The sequence below is a fragment of the Berghia stephanieae genome, chromosome 2, assembly GCF_034508935.2.
Source record: "Berghia stephanieae isolate SIO BIC M18660-M18661 chromosome 2, UCSD_Bste_1.3, whole genome shotgun sequence".
Classification (NCBI taxonomy): Eukaryota; Metazoa; Mollusca; class Gastropoda; order Nudibranchia; family Aeolidiidae; genus Berghia; species Berghia stephanieae.
In genome coordinates, this window is record NC_088361.1 from 110,834,975 (window position 1) to 110,854,286 (window position 19,312).

Consider the following 19,312-nt stretch of genomic DNA (forward strand, 5'->3'; position numbering starts at 1 on the left):
TTGAGATCACATTCCTGTAGAGGGGAGTTATGATTATTACTATGATAGGAAGAGGGTGGGGGTAGTGGCAGGGGCAAGGCGACAGGGCAGTATCTTTCTTTTTTTGTTTTTTCATTTGTTTTTTTTTTGTTTTGTTTTTTTTTTTACCTCGTTGAAACTATAACTTATAGACAAATTCCTTTGGAAACAAGTAAAAAGGAAAAGAAAGAAAAAAAAAAACAAGAGAGAGAGAGAGAGAGAGAGAGAGAGAGAGAGAGAGAGAGAGAGAGAGAGAGAGAGAGAGAGAGAGAGAGAGAGAGAGAGAGGAACACGCCACCACCACCAATATCCCAACAGTTGCAATTATCATCTCTTAGCGAATCTGCAAATTCAAGGAATGAATTTAATCTTTTGGACACATTTTCATACATATTCATTTAAAAACACAATATTTGGTCATACGTGACTGATCGGATATATTGTAATGCTAATTTTAGACATAAGATAACGAACCCAAACGAAGGCGAACACACACACACACACATACATATTCATTTGGGGGGTATGTTTCCGTTTCATTTGTAACAAAATGGCTGTGTATGTAAGTAAACAAATCGACTAGGACCCGTGTCATAAACAGTTCCATTAGCTTGACCGATAACACGAAAGGAGTATTTTCTTACATTTCAAGGTAACAATAAAAGCGGGGGTCGTATTTTATAACCGTTTTAATGATTTTATCCGGTGTGTTGTTCTGTTGAGGATTGAATTCTTTGCATCGAATCGAGCTTCCAAAAAATATGGTTCACTTTGATTTTTGCTTTCTTACCGGATTACCGAGTCAGAGCCTTGAATGGTGGTTATCGGTTATCTAAACCACGGAGATGACACAGTGCCACACTAAGTAACCCCGATGTCCATCCGCATAATATTTGATTAAACTGCAAAACAGTTTTTATTCTGAATAGCATGGAAGAAAATGAAAATGTCTTGCATTTATTATGTTTTATATTTGGTAGAGGCTAGGGAGACCAAAAAATATGTCTGTCCCTAGCCAAACTGTCCAGAATTGGCTAGGTAGGGAAACCAAGATTTTGACTTCCCGGCGTAAAACCATATTTTCGTTTATGAAACTGTTTATTTATGTTGAAGAGGCGAGTTTTTTTTTTTCCACTATTTATATATATTTGTTTGGTTTTGTTGCGTTCTTCTTTTATTTTTTAATTTTTTTTCTTTCCCTTTTTAAAAAAAAGGGCTTTGTAACAATATTACCCTGTCCCCCCCCCCCTCCTTCTCAAAAGTAAATTAATTATTGAAACTAAGAGAAAATTGAAGAATAGAAAAATAAATGAAAACTAAAGTTAAAAAAAAGAAATAAAACGAATATAAAAATAACTTTTGTGTTGACGGCTGATAACCTGGGTTCGAGCCTCGCGCTCGGCGCATAGTTGAGTCCTTGGAAAAGGCTCTTTACTCACATTCTCTCACCGTACTCCGGTGTAAAATGAGTACCTATCATTAACAGCGTTGTCTTTGTCCGAAAAATTGTAATATTGCCTAACAGGCTGCATGTCCCGTCCTACATGTTGAAAGTTGCTGTTGACCAGGGACCCCTTGTAAAGCGCTTTGAGCACATTTAGTGGATATTGCTCTATATAAAGCTCAATATTGAAGCATCCCTATTCCTAATTAACACTAGACTTTGTATAGCCAGTAGCTTGGTAAGGTTGACATCTGCAGCCAATTTAAAACCGAGGTCAAGTCGGTTAAAAAATTGATTGTTCCACCATACAAATCTGAAAACTTTTCTTGAAAATGGATTTATCTATAAAAATAAAGTCATGATAATAATAATGTTTCTGCTGACGAATAATGAGGATGATAATGATAATAATAATGATAATTATAATAATGATGATGATAATGATGATAACAATAATGATAATAATAATGATAATAATAATAATAATAATAATAATAATAATAATAATAATAATAATAATAATAACAATTATAACAATAATAAATGTAATAATGATAATAATAGTGATAATAATAATAATAATAATGATAATAATAATAATAATAATGATAATAATAGTGATAATAATAATAAAAATAATAATAATAATAATAATAATAATAATAATAATAATAATAATAATAATAATAATAATAATAATAATATAATAATAGTGATTATAATAATTATAATAATAATAATAATAATAATAATAATAATAATAATAATAATAATAATGATTATAATAGTGATAATAATAATCATAATAATAATAATAGTAATTATAATAATAATAATAATGATAATAATAATAATAATAATAATAATAATAATAATAATAATAATAATAATAATAATAATAATAATAGTAATAATAATAATAATAATAATAATAATAATAATAATAATAATAATAATAATATCCTCAAAAAGTCGAATTTTTGATCCCTTTGAAACTTTACTCGGCATATCATTAATGTCTATCAAAGAAAGAAGCGGGTCTAAAACTGTTCCTTGGGGTACACCTATTAATTTTAAAATATTTTTTTAGGGAAGAAAATTCCTTATTCAGATGGGAAAACTGAATTGAGATGAGCATAATAAACGTATGATGACTGTGGTCCTAGTCTTAAGTGCAATTTTCTTTCGTTCAGACACTGTCGGTCCTCCTGTAGTTGTTACAAACAAACTTACATGTTCTGTTTTGAACTTTCTCAACCTGTTCCATCTGCTTTTTACTCCTTGGGACCCAAACGCTCCACTATATCATAAAATTGGCGGTATGAAGACTTCATACCTGCCGAATCTTACAAATTTTTCGTAATTTTACTAATTTTAGACATATTTCATGGCCAAATATGAATTTTTATGGAAAATTACGAATTTTTTATTCCTAGTAATACTTAACTAAATAATAATAATAATAATAATTATAATAATAATAATAATAATATTGTGGTTGTTCATACACAATTTTAGAAATTACAAATTTCCTTGTCAAATTACTAAAAATTTACATAAAAATTACTAAATTTGAAGTTTTCAATTTGGCATGTCTGAGACTTTACTTAATAGTAGGGTTCTCTGATGCTCCTTGGACAACTTGGTACATTTCGTCTTCAGAATCCAAGTTTTGTATTGGCCTTTTGACAAACGATGGGGTGTGGTGCTGCCAAGACCTTTAGTTGTCAAGAGTTAATCCAAGATATTCTGCTTGTGCGGCTATGTGGTCTTGTGGTATGACACTCGCTTTCGGATCGGAAGGTCCTGGGTTCGAGCCTCGTGCTCGGCGCATAGTTGGGTCCTTGGAAAAGGCTCTTTACTCACATTCTCTCACCGTACTCAGGTGTAAAATGAGTACCTGGCCGTTAACAGCGTTGTCTTTTTCCGAAAAATTGTAATATCGCCTTACAGGCGTCATGTCCCGTCCTACATGTGAAATGTTGCTGTTGACTAGGGACCCCTTGTAAAGCGCTTTGAGCACATTTAGTGGATATTGCACAATATAAAGATCAATTTTTTTTTTAATTTTTTTTTTCTTTTCTTTCCAATTTTTCCTCTCTAATTATTTTCTTTTTGATTGTGATACGAATTATCTGGTATTTCTTTTTGGTGGATTCCATTTTCCGTTTTCCATTTTCCATTTTCCAGTATTTTTCCTCTTCCAGGATTGTAGTCTGTCCAGGTCTGTATGTAGCATATTGTAATCTTTTGATGTTTGAATTTACCTGTAAAGAAGAAGGCTATCATCCGCAAAAAGTTGAATTTTTATCCATTTGATACTTTCCATGGAATATTATTACTATTCATGTCTATCAAGGAGACTTGGCAGAAGAATGTATAGATGGGAGCTTGTTCGTTACAGAACTGTTATGAAAGTTTTGCTCTCCCATAGTGGGCAGGGGGGTACATACTATGTCTTCTATCCCCTTATGTCTGTTTTCCAACTTGCTTTCTGTCTTTGTCTTGGAATGAGATTACTTGGTTTTGTCCTGGCCCTGGCCGGAGCCCTAGCTGGGAGGGAAACAGTCAAATGCATAGTTATTGTTTCGGGAGATGATATTTTTTTCCTTGTAAATCATCTCTCTGTTATGTATTATTATATTTATTATTTTGAATTTATAATGTAAGCATTTGAGTGTATTCCTCTTTGTTGGAATTTGTGCTTTTGTTCGGATGAGACTTATAGGTGGTCTCAAACTAAGTACATTGGTGGTATGCTCTTGGAATCTACATCTGATCCCTATTTGTTCCCAGTTCCCCTATGTCTTACTTTTTCTTGGGTGTTTTATTTGTAATTCTAGAACTTTTTACTATCCCATTTTCTTCCTTTTTACTGGCGCTGATGTAACCTAAATGTGTTGCAAGCGCTGTAAAACCCTTAAAAACAAAAACAAAACAAAGTTTTGCTGACATGCAGTCTGGTTCAGAGGCTTTGTTTTCATTGAGATTTCTCATAAGCATACAGCGATTTGCTCCATTGGGTTTACTTTGTTTCCAGTGAGTTTCCTATTGTTACACTTATTGTCTATCACCCCTATCTCAAAAGGAGAGCAAATGAACCTAAGCCACATTCATACTATTTCATCACAAAACATCATATACGATTATGCTACTTACTTACTTATCCGAACCAGCGACCACCTGAGCTCTATACGACAATGCTACTTACTTACTTATCCGAACCAGCGACCACCTGAGCTCTAGCCCTTCGGTCTTGTGCCATGACGTAGAAGTTAGACGTCTTTTGTAGTTGTTCCAGGTGACTATTATAAAGTTGTTACTGATGCTTGGATTTGCTGGGAGAAATGTGCATCTCAGGTCTTCAAGAGGTTGACATTCAACCAAGTGGTGTGTTACTGTTTCATTGGGGTGTTGACATAGGGGCAGGAAGGGGATGTGTCTTTTGTAATTTTGCTTAAATGGTTGTTGAGCGGTATGTGTTGTGTTCTTAGTTGAAAAATGATGCTTTGCTGGTGTCTTCTGAGCTTATTTAGGCAATCATATGACAATGCTACAATCAATGCTACATGCTACACCAAAGCAAATCATTACATCAATACCTGCGCTCTCATTAATTATTTGTTGCTCACAATGACTAGAGAAAAACAAAATATATGGGAATGAGAGATGCTATGGTTAAACCGTCGACCTCATTGCTCAGTTATAGACAAGGTGAAGATCTTTGATTGTTTAGATTAACGATACTACTACTACTACTACTACTACTACTACTACTACTACTACTGCTACTACTACTACTACTACTACTACTACTACTACTACTACTACTACTACTACTACTACTACTACTACTACTACTACTACTACTACTACTACTACTACTACTACTACTACTACTACTCTACTACTACTACTACTACTACTACTACTACTACTACTACTACTACTACTACTACTACTACTACTACTCTACTACCACTACTACTACTACACTACTACTACTACTACTACTACTACTACTACTACTACTACTACTACTACTACTACTACTACTACTACTATACTACTACTACTCTACTACTACTACTACTACTACTACTACTACTACTTACTACTACTACTACTACTACTACTACTACTACTACTACTACACTACTACTACTACTACTACTACTACTACTAACTACTACACTACTACTACTACTACTACTACTACTACTACTACTACTACTACTACTACTACTACTACTACTACTACTACTACTACTACTACTACTACTACTACTACTACTACTACTACTACTACTACTACTACTACTACTACTACTACTACTACTACTACTACTACTACTACACTACTACTACTACTACTACTACTACTACTACTACTACTACTACTACTACTACTACTACTACTACTACTACTACACTATATATATAATAAACTAATAATAATATAATATATAACAACGATAATAATAATGATAGAAGTAATGATGATAATATAATAATAATAATAATATAATAATAATAATAATAATAATAATAATAATAATAATAATAATAATAATAATAATAATAATGATATTAATGATAATAATGATGATAATAATATCTTTATTGTCAATGAAAGCAGTTTTTCATTTTGTTCTACAGCATATTGATGCAAAGACAGATATGTTTGAAACAACACCCGAATCCACATACACAAACACACTCGCACACACTCAAACTTATTTAACTTATCTAAAAAAAAAGAAAGGCATATCATTATGATAGCACAAAGGTGTATGTGTGTATGAATCCATGAATGCAAGTATGTACGTACACACACTCACACACACACACACACACACACACACACATGACAACATGTTTCCATGATCACCAGTTTTCAATGTTCCCTGGAGATAACTTGTTTTTTTGTGGCCACCATGTAACCAATGGTTAGACAGTAAGAGTAATGAAATAGAATAACAGACTGTTCTATCCATAATGGCCATAGCGACGCCAACAGCTGTTTGTACAAATAAATACCACATAGAAAGTAAACAATTTTATGCCTCTGTCATTAGCATGTTTCGTCATTTAGTTAGTATTTGTGCAGCTATTGGTTTTGTGGTATGACACTCGCTTTCGAATCGGAAGGTCCTGGGTTCGAGCCTCGTTCGGCGCGAAGTTGAGTCCTTGGAAAAGGCGCTTTACTCACATTCTCTCATCGTATCTAGGTGTAAAATGAGTACCTGGCAATCAACAGCATTGTCTCTGTTGGAATAAAATAGTAATATTGCCTAACAGGTGTCATGTCTCATTCTACGTGTTACATGTTGTTGTTGGTCAGGGACCCCTTGTAAAGCGCGTTGAGCACATTTAATGGATATTGCGCTATATAAAAGCTCCAAGTTTTCTTTTTTAGTCCATTTAGTGATATTTTGAAATGAAATTGTAACCAGTTAGTACTTTTATTAGTATTTACATCATCACACTGATTAAATCACAACTCGAAGGTTATTGTTATGTGTATAAAATTAGAATTTATAAATTTTTCACAATTGACAATAAAGAGACGATTTTAACCACTAGACTGGTTTGCGTGGATAGCCTTTGTGATGGTTTCATTCAAATTTCATGGATAACTGACTGCCGTAGAGCTGATTAGATGGATATTTATTTTTTTTCCTTTTTGGGGAGGGGGGGGGGGTGAGGGTGGAGAACCATACCTGCCAAGTACCCCGATAATATCGGATTTACCTCGATTTTTTCTTGATTTTACCTCACCTTGCCGGATTTTGGGAAACTCCGATTTTTAAATTAATTAATTGAAAAAAAAAAATATATCAGTGGAAGCCACCTGTTTGCCTGTATTATTTTATATTGATAGAATGAGTTTTGTTTTCTCCCTGACTGAAGGAAAGGATTGTCATTTACAATTACTACATAATTATTCAGACCTCACCTTGGCACATCCATCATACCTCATACGATTTGTCAGCCAGTCTACCCCAACAATTGTTGTTTGCGGGTTATAGATCTATTTATAGATGCTTGCGCCGCAATGCCTAGGGTAAATTTATTTATTTTTTTTCCTCTTAACATTGCTTACCCCTATTTTTTTTTCCTTAGACTCCTATTTTTTTTTTTTTTTGAAGAACCATCCTATTTTTTTTTCACCATGGGTTGGCAGGTATGGAGAAGCTTAAAATGAACAGATAAGTGTTGCGTCACATGTCCTCATCATAGTCCAGTAACAGCTTTGTCTCTGGGAAAAAAAATTTTTTTATTATGATAGCCCCATAAGGCTGTCGTGTTCCATCTTGAATGTTAGTGGTATTGTTTGCAAGAATGTAGCCAATTTTTCAGATATTTATTTAAGGAACTCAGTAGTATGTTATAAACCTTCAGTATATTTTCCATTCACCTGCTACACGTGCGGCTATGTGGTCTAGTGGTATGACACTCGCTTTCGGATCGGAAGGTCCTGGGTTCGAGCCTCGCGCTCGGTGCATAGTTTATTCCTTGGAAAAGGCTCTTTACTCACATTCTCTCACTGTACTCAGGTGTAAAATGAGTACCTGGCCGTTAACAGAGTTGTCTTTGTCCGAAAAATTATAATATCGCCTAAGAGGCGTCATGTCCCGTCCTACATGTTAAATGTTGCTATTGACCAGGGACCCCTTGTAAAGCGCTTTGAGCATGTTTAGTGGATATTGCGCTATATAAAAGCTCAATTTTTTAATTTTTTTTTACACTGGAAAAAGTAACTACATAATGTCTTTTTACAGGAATTCAGCACTCAGAAAAGGGGTCGGTCAATGTGTTTGTGTCAATGTGTTTGTGTCAATGTGTTTGTGTCAATATGTTTTGCCTCCTGAATTGGCAAACCTGTGTTTGCTTTTGACCCTTTGTAAAGTGTTTAGAGCACATGTAGTGTATATTTTTTTAAGAAATAAAAGAAAAGTTATGCCCTTCTGAAGGAATGTAGATAATAATCCATCAATCAAGATGTCTGATGTGAACAGGAATCTCCCATGTTATCCAAAGTGAGCAAATTGGAGGTCAATAATCTTGCCCAATGAATAAAACAAAAGTGCCTGAAGTGGGACTCGAACACTGGTACCAACTGGGTCGCAGTGAAATGCCTTAACCACTTGGTCACCTCGCCTATTGGTGTTTATATTAAACCATATAAAAAAGCTCAAGATAATTTTAACAAAATATTGATGTAATTTTATTTTTTATAATAATAATAATAATAATAATAATAATAATAATAATAATAATAATAATAATAATAATAATAATAATAATAATAATAATAATAATAATAATATAATAATAATAATAATAATAATAATATAATAATAATAATAATAATAATAATAATAATAAATAATAATAATAATAATAATAATGATAATAATAAAATAGTAATAATAATAATAATAATAATAAAATGATAATAATAATGATAATAAAATAATAATATTAATAATAATAAATGTACATTTATATAGCGCTTATGCCGAAGCTTCGAATCGCTTCACAGTGACCATCAGTAAAAAACATTACACACTGGAGATTCAGACATACGAACAAAAGCTCATACGGATCCAATTACACAGACACTCACACACACTCACACATCCATATACACACTGTACATAAATATGTTACTCACACACACACAAACACACGTATATATATATACAATACACACAATCACACACACACAAACACACGTATATATATATACAATACACACAATCACACACACACAAACACACGTATATATATATACAATACACACAATCATACACACACAAACACGTCATATACATGTACACTCTAAATATACATACATGCATATAACATATATACACACACATACACACACATACACACACACATACACACACACATACACACACACATACACACACACATACACACACATACACACACATACACACACATACACACACACATACACACACATACACACACATACACACACACACATACACACACATACACACACACACATACACACACACACATACACATACACACACACACACACACACACACAATTCACTAAATGTATACACGAGTGCACACACAGTCACATACATACATCTGTATATCCCGTTATTGTTTCTGTTTGCAGAGACCCACACCCTGCAGTAAAATGGAACCTTTGAGAAGAAATTTTGGACATTTTGTTGCATTGCTCCTGGTGACTGTCTCAGTGACCAGCAAAAATATTCCTACTCAACCTACAGAATGGAACATCCTCATGCGAGGTGCCAAGCCTTCCACGGTCAGTCATTTTATGTGTAATTTAACCATCTCCTTACCACCTATAGAAAAATCGTCACATTCGTTACGATACAACCAACATTTCTCTGACTCAGATATTTAAAGAAAAGGTGTCGTTATATTTACAAGAACTTAAAACTGTTTTGTAAAGCTTGTTTTGATCTACAAAATTATGTCGTTACGATACAACCAACATTTCTCTGACTCAGATATTTAAAGAAAAGGTGTCGTTATATTTACAAGAACTTAAAACTGTTTTGTAAAGCTTGTTTTGATCTACAAAATTATGTATATCATGCACTTTGTGCGCTTAAATTTGAGTTTAATAATTTAATTTATGTATTGGGTATGTATGAGATTCTAATAAAAGTTTTGAGAATTGTCGCTAAGGAGAGAGTTAATGTATTGACATGGACCAATGAGGATAGTCTTCTGCGGATCCGTAGAATTCTGGGATTTTAGGATTTTCTCAGTAATTTTCCAGTGATTTTGTCCTGTTAAACATTTTCCTCTGGTAAAAGCTCAGGTCAAGTGGTGGGTCCGTGAAAAAATCACTGTCATGTCTCGTGTCATATTTTGACACCTGTGCTCAGTTGCATGAAATTTTGGTGACACTCCCATTTTTATGGCGTCAGTCTAGATAATAAAGCATACATTAGTCTCTGATAAATTATGATTTTACATTGTTTCAGATGTCATGCATTTTACTGGTCAACATTTACAAACCAGTCTACAAAATCATGAAATTAATGGAAACAGTTATATCCACATGACAATTTAAAGTTTAAAAGATAAATAAATAAATGGATAAATTACTACAGAAACAAACAAACAAATAAATGATTTAGATTAAATAAATGCTCGGGTCAACAAGTGAACTCAGTGCTCTTGTTTTGTTGTCCTAGTAAAAACTATAATATTAATATACTCAACAATTTGCATTTTTATTATTATTAAAAAAAAAAATCACTAGTCATTGCTTGGATGATTTCATTGAGTTGTCAAGTTCTCTCCCCTTCATCCACAGCCCGACTCCTACCTGTGCTCCGCCTACCACGTAGAGTACGACGAAGCTTACATATGTAAGTGATGAGTAATAACCAAAAAATGAATATGATAGCTTAAAAAAAAAAAAAGAACCAAATGCCAAACACAGAATGTTTTGGGCTCAAAAAAAAAAATAAAAAAAATAGAGCTTTTATATAGCGCAATATCCACTAAATGTGCTCAAAGCGCTTTACAAGGGGTCAACAGCAACATTTAACATGTAGGACGGGACATGCGGCCTGTTAGGAGATATTACAAATTTTCGGACAAAGACAACGCTGTTAACGGGCAGGTACTCATTTTACACCTGAGTACGGTGAGAGAATGTGAGTAAAGAGTCTTTTCCAAGGACTCAACTATGCGCCGAGCGAGGCTCGAACCCAGGACCTTCCGATCCGAAAGCGAGTGTCATACCACTCGACCACATAGCCGCACAAAAATAAAAAAAACCCCGTCTACAGCTAACAAAACAAAAAAAAAACCCAATGAAAACATAAATACATTGCGAAAAAAACAACAAAAAACAGTTATGAATTTATGTTCTCATTGCTTTTTGCTGTTGTGTGGCTATGTGGTCTAGTGGTATGACATTCGCTTTAGGATCGGAAGGTCTTGGGTTCGAGCCTCGCGCTCGGCGCGTAGTTGAGTCCTTGGAAAGGGGCTCTTTACTCATATTCTCTCACCGTACTCAGGTGTAAAATGAGTACATGGCCGTTAACAGTGTTGTCTCTGTCCAAAAAATTGTAATATCACCTAACAGGCGTCATGCCCCGTCCTACATGTTAAACGTGGCTGTTGACCATGGGCCCCTTGTAAAGCGCTTTGAGCACATTTAGTGGATATTGCGCTATATAAAACTCAATTTAATTATTATTTTTATTTTTTTTTGGCTGAAGAACGGTTTTTAGCCTGAAAAATTCCATGCTTGGTGTTTTGTTCTTTTTTTTCTTGAAGCCCTTCTATTCATTTTTGCGTAATCCTTTTTACAGTCCACAGCCTCTAGCAGCTTAGTATTATTTTGATGTGTTAGTGTATGGTTTATTTACCTAAAACAAGGATTGGTTAAGAAAACAAACGCACCATATGTGTATTGATTTTTGTTGACACATTGATTCAAATTCCAAGCATGTGCAATGCCGAAAGCACCTGTTGCCAGTCACACATTCGACACTCATTTGTAAGGTAATAAATATACCCAACCTCTGTTGAAAAAAAAAAAAATTAACGCCATATTATAGATAAAGCATTGATTAAAAATGATATTATATTGACATTGATATTTAGTTGTAACTTACAAGGATTGAAATGTCACAGCTGGAAATTTGAAATTTCGGACTGGGTTATGGGAAGGTGTCTTGCAGCTGGGAGTTTTATGTCAGTGCATGGGAACTGTCTGTTGGATAAAAGTACAGTCTGATCTATTGCAAGGTACTTTCCACCAGATCTAACAAACCCAGCTACCCAATGACTCTTTAGATGATCAGAGGGGCCACAAAAACTTTAAAGGCGCCCAGGATTGACACTTGACGACATTTCTCCTTCCCACTGAACTATCAACAACTCTCTTCTGTTCTGTCTCTCTTTGTTTTCTGACCCATTTCTTTGCTGGATTTTTGCCATTGCTCTGGTATGAGCCCCCCCCCCCCCCCTGCCCCACCATTTTACATTTATATTCCCTTTCTATGATTGTTAAAAAATCATTGTGAAAATCATTGAGCACAGTAAATCTGTGGAAATACTCTGTATAATTGTTCATTTTTTTTTTCTTATTTAAAAGAAAAATATTGATGGGCCTTTGCCAGAAACAGAACCCCAAAAGCATGTTGATTTATTATAATGATTAAAAACTATTTTTTAAAATTTTGACATGTCCAACTGATATTAATTCTATTTTAAATCTTGTTCAATTTTAATTTTTAGCAATGCTTATTTATTTAATTAATTGGGATGGCTTGATAAAAAATCAATAAATCCAAGACATAAATTGAATTTAGACAAGGGTGTAAAATGAACAGTTGAGATAATTACACAGGACAAATATGATCTGATGTGCTTAGCTGACAGTTACTGGATGGGGCTCCTGACCTCCCATACTAGGCAGGGAGGCACTTACCATGTCTTCTATCCTCCTGTATCTGTTTTCCAACATGCTTTCTGTCTTTGAATGAGATTACTTGGTTTTGTCCTGGCCCTGGCCGGGAGGGAAGCAGTCAAATGTATGTTTTGGGAGAGGATATTTTTTTGTCTTGTAAATCATCTCACTGGCTAGTGATGTATGGATTGTACTTTTGCTCAGAGGCCAACATGCCACTAGGGGGAGGGGAATTCCTGTTGAAAGGATTTACATTTATAACAGGTGCACATGTAAACATCACACGATAAACAAGCAACCAGAGTCTGTGCATGTCTAAAATTCCAGGAGTTGGGCAGATCCGTCCAATCATGCATTGTTTTCAATGCGACTCTACCTATCTGAATTTATTGACAATCTTATTGAATATTAACTATTTACATCCGTTACAGTAACTCATTGATCCATTCAATTATTTTACATTATTTATTACGCTGGAAGATTTACGTCCCTTTGGACAACAATAATTTAAGATGGTGATTTATGAAGTTACAGCGCACCTCAATCGGCTTGGTTCATTCGGTCTTGAGAATTTTGCTTCAGAATCTCATCTCAGGGAGAAATAGTGGATTACTTGTGTTTCTCAGACAGGCAAGACAAAAATAATGATCTAGATGATTCAAATAAGCATCGCAGCCATCTTTTTATTATTTTTTTTTATGGTAACATGATAGGGTTGAGTGTGTCAACATGGCGGTAGTAGGATCTGAAACTAATCGAAGTTTGGCTGCAAATTCTATCTATTTAAATCAGATTTATTTAGCGACTGACATGTCTTACAAAACAAAAAAAATAAAACACATTTGCTTTTATTTTCACGCACTATTATCATGAATCAATTCTTACATGGTTTAAGAAGCATTTTCCTGGGTCAGGGTTAGCGGCTAGTATTGTATAATATCAAATTGGTACCGTGTCTATGCTTTAAATTTAAACTTACATTCCATCTCAATGTTTTCTTCAATAGGACACAAATAGCGTTTTAAAAAAAAAATTATCCTGAGCTTTTATATATCTAGTGCAATATCCATAATAAATGTGCTCGGTGATAGAAAAATGCTGCTTGTATTGTATGTACTTATTACACGTGTGAGGGTTTTCTCCTAATATGATCTTTTGTTTTATATATTTATTTATTTATTTCTCTATTTATTTAAATATTTATTCATTCATTTAAAAAATGTATTTATTTATTTATTTTTTATTTATTTATTTATTTATTTATTTATTTATTTATTTATTTATTTATTTATTTATTTATTTATTTATTTATTTATTTATTTATTTATTTATTTATTTATCTATTTACTTATTTATATATTTATTTATTATTTATTCATTTATATGTTTATTTTTATTTATTTATTTATTATTTTAAAAAATATATTTATTTATTTATTTATGTATTATCCATTTATTTCATTTCTTTTCTTTTGTTGTTTGTTCTGTCATCCCATTTTCCCTTGCTTGTTTCTACAAGATAAATTCCAGGCAATGGCCGAGGCGTCCACAGCTCACCACATGCTGATGTATGGATGTAATGGACCTGCATTTCCACACAGTGGAGATTATTGGTAGGTGCTGCACGCGATTGGTTGCCTACCTTTGCTTGAATTACTGTCATTCTTTGGTCGTTCTTTTCTCTCTCTCTCTCTCTCTCTCTCTCTCTCTCTCTCTCTCTCTCTCTCTCTCTCTCTCTCTCTCTCCCCCATAGTGGGCAGGGGGGTCCATACTGTGTCTTCTATCCCCTTATATCTGTTTTCCAACATGCTTTCTGGGAGGGAAACAGTCAATGCATAGTTATTGTTTTGGGAGGTGATATTTTTTTCCTTGTAAATTATCTCTCTGTTATGTATTATTTTATTTGTTATTTTGAATGTATAATGTAAGCATTTGAGTGTATTCCTCTTTGTTGGATTTTGTGCTTGTGTCCGGATGAGACTTTAGGTGATCTCAAATTAAGTACATTGGTGGTATGCTCTTGGAATCTACATCTGATCCCTATTTGTTTCCAGTTCTCTTATGTCTTACTTTTTCTTGGGTGCTTTCATTGTAATTCTAGAACTTTTTACTATCCCATTTTCTACCTTTTTACTGGCCCTGATATAATCTAAATGTGTTGCAAGCGTCGTAAAACCCTTAAAAACAAACAAACATCTCTCTCTCTCTCTCTCTCTCTCTCTCTCTCTCTCTCTCTCCCCCTCTCTCTCTCCCCCTCTCCCTCTCATCCCTGCTCTCCCCCTCTCTCTCTCCCCCTCTCCCTCTCATCCCTGCTCTATCACCTCCCCTACCATTATTATTATTATATTATTTTAAAATTTGTTTCAGGGATTGCCCACCTATTTGTCAAGGCAGAGATCAAACCATCATGTTTGCCTGGGCTAAAAATGCCCCTCCCACAGTGTTGCCCAAAGGTAATTGCTCTTTAAAAAAAAATAAATAAATTAAAATGTGTTGATGCTATGTATTTAGTTAAAATACTCACAACATCTGCCAGCCAAATATAAAGTAACCACACATAAAATTTATGTGTAACTTCAAACGTTTAAAGTCTGATTGATATTATTATTTAGTGAGAAGTAATCATGCTGAGTGGTGTCCATTTCGTTCCATCTGTATGTTTTTAATGTTACCTTGATATTGCTATAGATAGTATACGCTTGGATAAGGAGTTCACAACATTGCCATCCGGAAGTATAACGGACCAACGTACAAAACATTGTGTAACCACGATCGTTTATAGTCAGGTTAATACAGTTTAGTGAGAATTACTCATAAACGCGGATGGCAAAAAACAATAACAAAGACCTGAGTGGCGTCCACTTCGAACCCTCTTTAGCTTCGTATAGCCATAGCTTTATTTCCAATATTTTATTTCCTGGGTGGACATTTTGTGTGGTGTGATCTGGCAAACTCCGTTGGATGTCGGAAAAACTTGAATCAAATATTACTACATATTCATATTCGAATAGGGGTCCCATTTCTGGACAAATTTCCCCACCCCCACCCCCTATGCCTGCATGATTACGTAACATGATAATTTAGGAGAAAGAGAAGGTACTTGTGTGGCTCCATCCTCACTGGCCAATTGCCCTCTCATTACTCTTAATAATAATAATTAATATAAAAATTGAGCTTTATATAGCGCAATATCCACTAAATGTGCTCAACGCACTTTACAAGGGGTCCCTGGTCAACAGCAATATTTAACATGTAGGACGGGACATGACGCCTGTTAGGCCGTATTACAATTTTTCGGACAAAGACACCGCTGGTAACGGCCAGTTACTAATTTTACACCTGAGTACGGTGAGAGAATGTGAGTAAAGAGCCTTTTCTAAGGACTCAACTATGCGCCGAGCGCGAGGTTCGAACCCTGGACCTTCCGAACTGAAAGCGAGTGTCATACCACAAGACCACATAGCCGCACATATTATTACTCTTAGTTACTATGTCGTTTGTTGATTTTATTTTTGTTTTCTGATATTGATAATGACTTTTAGATATCATGTGTTGTAAATTATGATATAAAATTGATAAAAAAACCCAAACAAATGCGTCAGTTGCATGATTTTATAGATGACACAATATTTGACACAGAACAGTAAATGGAATGTTGGACTTGTTGTATATCGCATTACTCGTTTTGTTTATAGTTATTCACAGTCGTTACACTAACTCAATGGAAGCTCGTGTTCTTGGGCAATGACTTGTAATTCAACGATCAAACGATCACAATAAGATTGATGTGTAATATGTTTGGGTTTGGTTATAAAAAAAATGATTCTCAGCGCTAAATTGAAATTCTCTACCTTTGACGCAGATTTTAGGTCAATTTTGAAGGAATTTCTCTTCGAAATAGCTCAGAAAAAATAAAAATTAATTAAATTATCTATAAGAAAAAAAAATAAATTAAAAAATTGAGCTTTTATATAGCGCAATATCCACTAAATGTGCTCAAAGCGCTTTACAAGGGCCAGGTACTCATTTTACACATGAGTACGGTGAGAGAATGTGAGTAAAGAGCCTTTTCCAAGGACTCAACTATGCGCCGAGCGAGGCTCGAACCCAGGATCTTCTGATCCGAAAGCGAGTGTCATACCTCTAGACCACATAGCCGCACTATAAGCTTTAAGTTATAAAGTCCTTTCGTGAGATTGTAGTTGGATGGATAATAAAAACTATGATCTGAAAAGCGAAAATCACAGACAACGATTTTTATCCTTTATTCGCTCAAGTCTCAAAACTAGTTTGTGCGATGTCCGACAGATTTTACACCAAATTAGCACACATTTTCCTTTCAACAATAAGTGTAAACGTTGCTGCTCGAAGCTCGAAGAAATAAATAATAACGTGACGTTGAATGTAAGCTTCAATTTAATTACAAAAACAGATCAAATGAACGTTTCGGGTCCTCCCCTTTATCAACAAAACAGGATGATTGAAACACCACAGATGAATGAGATGATGTGGTAGTGGCGTATGCTGTGGTGTTTCAATCTTCCTGTTTTGTTGATAAAGGGGAAACCGGAAATGTTCATTTGATCTGTTTTTGTAATTAAATTGAAGCTTACATTCAACTTCACGTTATTATTTATTTCAACAATAAGGAAGTTTAATATTGCCTAGTACTAGGTGCTAGCACAAAATATGGGAGGCCTTCTATACTGTCCTTGAGGTAAAGAGACTGATTCAAAATGCTACAAACCTTAATAGAAAAAAATAACAACAAAAAAACAAAACGAAAAAACTCCGGGTAGAACTAGCTACCTATCTAGTCTCAAAATGCTGCTAACCGTGTAGTAAATTGTAACAGAAAAAAAAGGCATATTTATTTATTTTTTTGTCTATTAGGGTTAGCAGTGTTTTGAATCAGTTCGTTTATCTGAAGGACTCGACGGAATGCCTCCCCAAAATAACTGAAAGACAAGACTGGGTCCTGAATCTTGTCCAATCTGTACGCCCAACAGGTGTTCTCTTTAAAGGCAACGTGGAAAAGAACTGATCACCCAGATCACATTGTGTCTTTGACTCAGGACGCGCCTTCTATAAAACGCGCAATCTCCAATACACGTTTACAAAAACAAAACACACACAAAAAACTTGAGCATTTTTATAGCGCAATATCAACTAAACAAGCTCAAAGCGCTTTACAAGGGATCCCAAGCCACCAGCAACATTTAACATGAAAGATGAGACATGACATCTATTAGCGATATTACAATTTTTATTTTGACAAAGGCAATGCTGTTAACGGCCAGGTATTCATTTTACACCTGAGTACAGTGAGAGAACATTTTTCCAAGGACTGAACCATGTGCCTCTGAAAGCAGGACTCGAACCTTGGATTTTCCAATTTGAATGCAAGTGTCATAGCACAAGACCACATAGCCGCATATGGGACTCCCTTTACTTTACAATGTATTTGGATAGAGACTTAGATAACCCAGGCATCAGCACCGTTGCAGTGCTGCAAAATGAGCAAATGGGGAAATGTTTTATGCTGAAGGTAAATACGAGTTGCCATCAGTGGGACTCAAACCCAGCCCCCTGCTAGTATACGGAGTCACTCAGCCATCTCTGTTTTAATAGTGAAAATATAAATATTTGGCATAAAATTTTGAGGTGATTAGAAATTTTTGTCTTTGATCATTACTTTTTTACCATAACCAGTTTCAGGCAGGTGAGTATTTTCACTTTATGCTTTTATTTCAATGAAATGATATAATATTATATTATAACACCCTTTCTCTCTTTGTCCACTGAAATGTGTGTCAAATGAAAAATGACATCTGACCGATTGATGATGTGGTGGGCAAACGCAAACAAATAATTTTTGGTTTTATATTTCATTCATTTTACCATTTTGTATTCTTAAATTGTCTTAGATATGAAATTAAGATGATAGAATCCGGTTTTAAAACTGAAATCGGTAATTTATTGACCCTGAGGAAAGACCTCGTAGACTCTTCTTGTCTTTCAGCTCTCGGGTCAATGTCATTCCTGATATCAGTCAAAACCCATGGACTTTTTCTGGGTGGGGTTCCTGACCTCCCATAGTGGGCAGGGGGGTATATACTGTGTCTTCTATCCCCTTATAACTGTTTTCCAACATGCTTTCTGTCTTTGTCTTGGAATGAGATTACTTGGTTTTATCCTGGCCCTGGCCGGAGTCCTAGCTCGGAGGGAAACAGTCAAATGCATAGTTATTGTTTTGGGAGATGATGTTTTTTTTCCTTGTAAATCATCTCTCTGTTATGTATTATTATAATTGTCATTTTCAATGTATAATGTAAGCATTTGAGTGTATTCCTCTTTGTTGGATTTTGTGCTTGTGTCCGGATGAGACT

The 19,312-nt window shown here is 34.5% G+C and overlaps 1 protein-coding gene across 2 annotated transcripts in view; it reads left to right on the forward strand.

Moving 5' to 3' along the window:
- The first annotated feature begins 549 nt into the window (after nt 1–549).
- The window catches only part of LOC144966230 (peptidyl-glycine alpha-amidating monooxygenase A-like), a 51,166-nt gene continuing 32,403 nt past the window's right edge, over nt 550–19,312 (forward strand). Inside the window, exons 1-5 of one of the 2 annotated variants that reach the window (XM_078902411.1) lie at nt 550–670; nt 9,633–9,785; nt 10,812–10,866; nt 14,443–14,536; nt 15,291–15,376. In XM_078902411.1, the coding sequence (XP_078758537.1) occupies nt 9,654–9,785; nt 10,812–10,866; nt 14,443–14,536; nt 15,291–15,376 (367 nt within the window). In that variant the 5' untranslated portion in view covers nt 550–670; nt 9,633–9,653. The remainder of the gene's footprint in view (nt 671–9,632; nt 9,786–10,811; nt 10,867–14,442; nt 14,537–15,290; nt 15,377–19,312) is intronic. The other variant, XM_078902412.1, reaches the window with a different exon arrangement.